The following is a 4447-nucleotide window of genomic DNA, read 5'->3' on the forward strand; positions in this document are numbered from 1 at the left end:
GACTAAACCAAACATTTCTGCCTCTGAATCAAGAATGTCTTGAGCATGAACACACATGTTCTGTAGAAATTTGGAAAGCTCTTTGTTCCACCAACTGCTCCACTTGTAACCCACAAGGCCACACCACAACTATCATAAGTTTTATTTCCTTTTACTCCATTATTAAAATTTGTCATTATTGACATTTAGTGGTAAATTAAAACTGAACTCACATTATTCTGATCCTGGGTTATTATATTCACCACTTTTTTAAAACATAGGGAGTGGATTCAAATCATCAGGATACTTCGGTGCGCTGTATTAAGCTTCAAAAAGACTGTACTACAAGAGTCATTACATCTCTCTTTGCAAGAGGAATAGACTACAATTTCAGCTAATGTTAAACTAAAGTTTGTTTCTTCAGTTACAAAAAATCACACCCAGCAAAAGATCATTACACCCAGCTCAAGCAAAATAAGCACAAAAAATCACAAGTCAGATCGTTAAACATGAGGTGCAAAAGTATAATGTCTGATCACAACTTCTAGGGGAGGCAGAGGGTGAGGTGAAGGATTGACATCTCTTTGATGTTGTAATTGACAAGGGTCTGGCTGTCATCGAGTTGCTGATTGTCAAAGTGCAAACGTTGCTTGTTCACTGGGAAGCCTTCCTTGTCAAGAATCCTCTCCTTCACATTGGCTATCGCATCAGAACTCTCAACCATCAGAGTGATCACCTTTCCAGACAAGGTCTCGACGAATATTTTCATCTGCGTCGCAATTGTCAATACATTAATCAATGCTAAAACTGATAGAAAGAAAACAAAAGTCCTTGCAACTTTTATTACAGCTCAATAAGGCAATCGGATTTCATGAACAGATGAATAAAAAGAGAAGACAGGAGGTACCTTGGGGGTTATGCAAATTTCTAGTTTGAGAGGATCGGAAGAACTGAAATAACTGTTTGGAATCACGAGGAACTCAGATGAATCAATTGCCAAAGTAGCTTTATGGACATTCTTCGGAAAAGAATGTAGCTTCAGACTGCGAAACTTAGACTTAGCCAATATGTCATAACTATATCCAGCCTCAGTAGAATATTTAGGATCAATGCAAGTGATATTGACTGCATTTCCCATACTCATGATAGGACTATTATTGAGAGTAAATAGTCTGCCATCATTTTCCTCTTGGAGAACCACAGTTTCATCATTAGACTTCAAGGAGACAACTAAGGGGTGGCCATAAGAAAATTCGATTAGAGAATCGCAGTGTTCACGGTTGAAATGGTTGTACAACACTTCTAATGAGGCAACCAAATCACAACCTGAAAGAGGACAATAACATGGCACATAGATGCATTCTTCTCCATGCTTTCTCTTTCCAGTGTAACTAATTGTCTCCCTGCAACCGTATTTTTCATTCGGGCATGACATCTTGGTAGATTGCAATAGATCCTCAAATTCTCTACAACGTTTTAAGCTAATTTGTTTCGAGCACTTGTCACACTTGTTCCCGAGTTTATCACAGCAAGTTGAGCAGACAATATGACCATTATCACACTGATTTGCAACATAAAAATTAATGATCAAATCAGACTTTGAACAAGATAAAATAAGATGTTTCTATGATAGGCTTAAAAGCATGTTATGCATTCAAAAATATAATCAATATAAATCTAATCATCCCAATTTTTTTCTCAGCAAAATCTGTGCATGTAAGAGGGGATTGCATCCAAACCCCAAAATGGTATATCAAAGTTTAGGGAAACAATAGGCTTAATATTCTTTAGGTCTTGTATGTGAAAACCTTCGGGTTCATTTTCGTCCCTTACTTTAAAAAAATTTATATTCATATATTGGTCCATTAACAATTCAAAAAGTGTCGTGTTAGTACTTTTCATCTAATTAGAGACGGAGAAACTCAAAAATCGGTAGCTAAATTTAGGACTAACATGATATATTTTGAAGAGTTAACATTTTGAATTACAGACATAAGAGACATTCATAGTTTATTAATGAAAGTTCACTGTTACAAGTATTCTGATTGAAAACCCTAACTAAGTAGAGTATCACATTATAATCACAGGAAACATGATGCATGTATGAAAAGTGAAAACAAGTTAACTATTCTCAAAGTTTGAAATGGTAACCTGAAAAACGGGAATGGTCAAGAGATGAAGACAAACGCAACAATCAAATGCGTGTGGGTTTGAAATCGTCGCATGCAGTGAGTTCTTCATACGAACATCTTTTGTGGAACCATCACTCTCTTTAGAGTCTTTGTTGCATGGCTCCATTACAGGATCAGACTAATAGTGGATCAGTGATCAAACAAATAACAGCATTAATCTATAATAAAAAATGAGAGAAAATCAAAGTTGTGATGAAGAACTAACAACATTCAACAGAAAACTCACCGTGATGGTTGACATTCTTGAAGCTTGAGAGGGATTGGGGCTTTTGGTCTTCCGTAGTCCAATGTTGCTTTCATTCGTCTTGAACTCCCTTTTTAAGGCATTACAACATTAGAATGTCTTTTTTTCCAAGTTGCTTTGATGAATGACACGTGTATATTAGACATCTTTTTTTAAAGAATTGTAATTAAAAAATATATTTTTTTTAATCTATAAGCACAAAATTTTATATTTGATGTTCAAATACTAAATATAGCAATTTCATAATTTGATTTTACGGGAAGGCATCTAAATATCAATATAAACTTCATAAAAAAATGTTAATATAGATATAAAATTAAAGAAAATCTACTATTTAAGAAAACAATATGTTCTGATTAAGATAATAATGTTAGTATTTTTTTTATTAGTCAATCATAATTTTTTAAAGATAAATTATGTTTACTAAAATGTTTGTCAAGCTAATTAACTTTTCAACTCAAATAATCAATGCATAATTGGTTTATAACTAAAACCGGTCCATATTTTTCGCAAATACACTTCATTTGAATTTATTTGTATTACCAATGCAACTTTTCATTTCCACTTCCAACTTACATAAACAATGCATCGGTTATGATTATTTCAAAAAACACACATCATATCAAACCATAAGCCTATACTAACCTTCTTTCATTTCATTTTTCATCTTCTTTCCATCAAACTTCTCTCATTCTCGACGAACTATCTTCCTCTTATCACAGATTCTTCTTTGTCTTTCCAATATCATTATGTTGATTTATTTTTTCTCTTCCATTTTTTTCTTGTCACAAAACCATCCTTCCTGCATATCATGGCAAGACCATTTGAGAATGTTAAGGACATTAGCGACAAGAAAGAGCTTTGGAAGATCGCTGTAAAAATTCACCATAAATGGAATGTCATCTCTAACACTAAGGAGCACTTCAAGATGATCTTCGTTGACAAAGAGGTGACTTTATGAAACTTCTTAACATTTTACACTATTTATTAAGTTTCGTTTCATATATTATTATTGCTTTGTTTTTTTCGTTTGAATAATTTCAAAATCATGTGTTGCGTTGTATGTTCATGTTCATATAATGATGATATTGCTGTCAGTTTTTTAATGTTATTTCTTCTTTTGTAAAATAATGATGTTTTAATGTTATTTCTTCATTTGCAATGTAATATATAATATATTTACCATGACAAAATATGTGTTCTACTTTATTGGTACTATAATATTATATTTCATTATCACATATGTTTTGCTCTGAATGTGTTTCATAAGGATTTATTTCTTATTTCTTTGGAGTACTTCAATTTACAAGTATCATTTATGTTGTTAAACATCTTTTTAACCATTATATGTTAACTTCATGATGTAGTTTTTTTTTACAGGGGGCTGATATCCATGTGGTTGATCCCACATTATATAGCCATACTTACGATTCTCAGTTAGTTGTTAATGACACTTGCACAATAGCAAACTTTTAGGTTCAACTCAACGAGGTTGTCTTCAAACCATCTAACCACAAGTATCTCTTGAAACTCACTGGAGGAACCACGATTGGTGATAGAAACAAACATCAGATCCTGAACAAAGTTATTAACTCCACTCCGTGTTGTGATATTATTACCGACAAATGGAAAAATGATGCATTGATAGGTAACAAAGTTTGTTTTGTCAGTCAAATTAAAGTTCTATTAAGTTGCATGTGTTAAGTTGTATCTGTTAAGTTGCATGAGGCAAGACGGTTACCTGAAATTTGTGCAGATATCATTGGTATGGTGGATAAAATTGGTGAAAAAAATAGTAGGTCAATATGGTTCTGTGAGACTTATGGTATGTATACTATCTACCAACCTTTTTTATACATGCTTAACTTTATATTGGCTAAACTTTATTCCTAATTATTTAGCAACAACACTATGAATTGTACTCTATGGGAATCATACGCGTCACAGTTCATCAAATTCAATCAATAGAAAACGGATACCTCCTCTCCAATTGTCATCTTGATGCAATATGCCAAAGTCAAAGAAGAAGGTT

General features: G+C 33.0%; 1 protein-coding gene across 1 annotated transcript; it reads right to left on the bottom strand.

Moving 5' to 3' along the window:
• Window positions 1-264: 264 nt before the first annotated feature.
• On the bottom strand, window positions 265-2465 carry LOC131620909 (E3 ubiquitin-protein ligase SINA-like 10). The gene is made up of 4 exons (XM_058892095.1): window positions 2398-2465; window positions 2131-2289; window positions 887-1540; window positions 265-748 (listed from the first exon to the last, which is right to left on the bottom strand). Exons 1-4 carry the CDS (start codon window positions 2410-2412, stop codon window positions 524-526), a joined length of 1053 nt encoding a protein of 350 aa, XP_058748078.1. The 5' UTR covers window positions 2413-2465; the 3' UTR covers window positions 265-523.
• Between the last annotated feature and the right edge of the window lie 1982 nt (window positions 2466-4447).

The sequence above is a fragment of the Vicia villosa genome, linkage group LG7 (assembly GCF_029867415.1).
Source record: "Vicia villosa cultivar HV-30 ecotype Madison, WI linkage group LG7, Vvil1.0, whole genome shotgun sequence".
Taxonomy (NCBI): domain Eukaryota; kingdom Viridiplantae; phylum Streptophyta; class Magnoliopsida; order Fabales; family Fabaceae; genus Vicia; species Vicia villosa.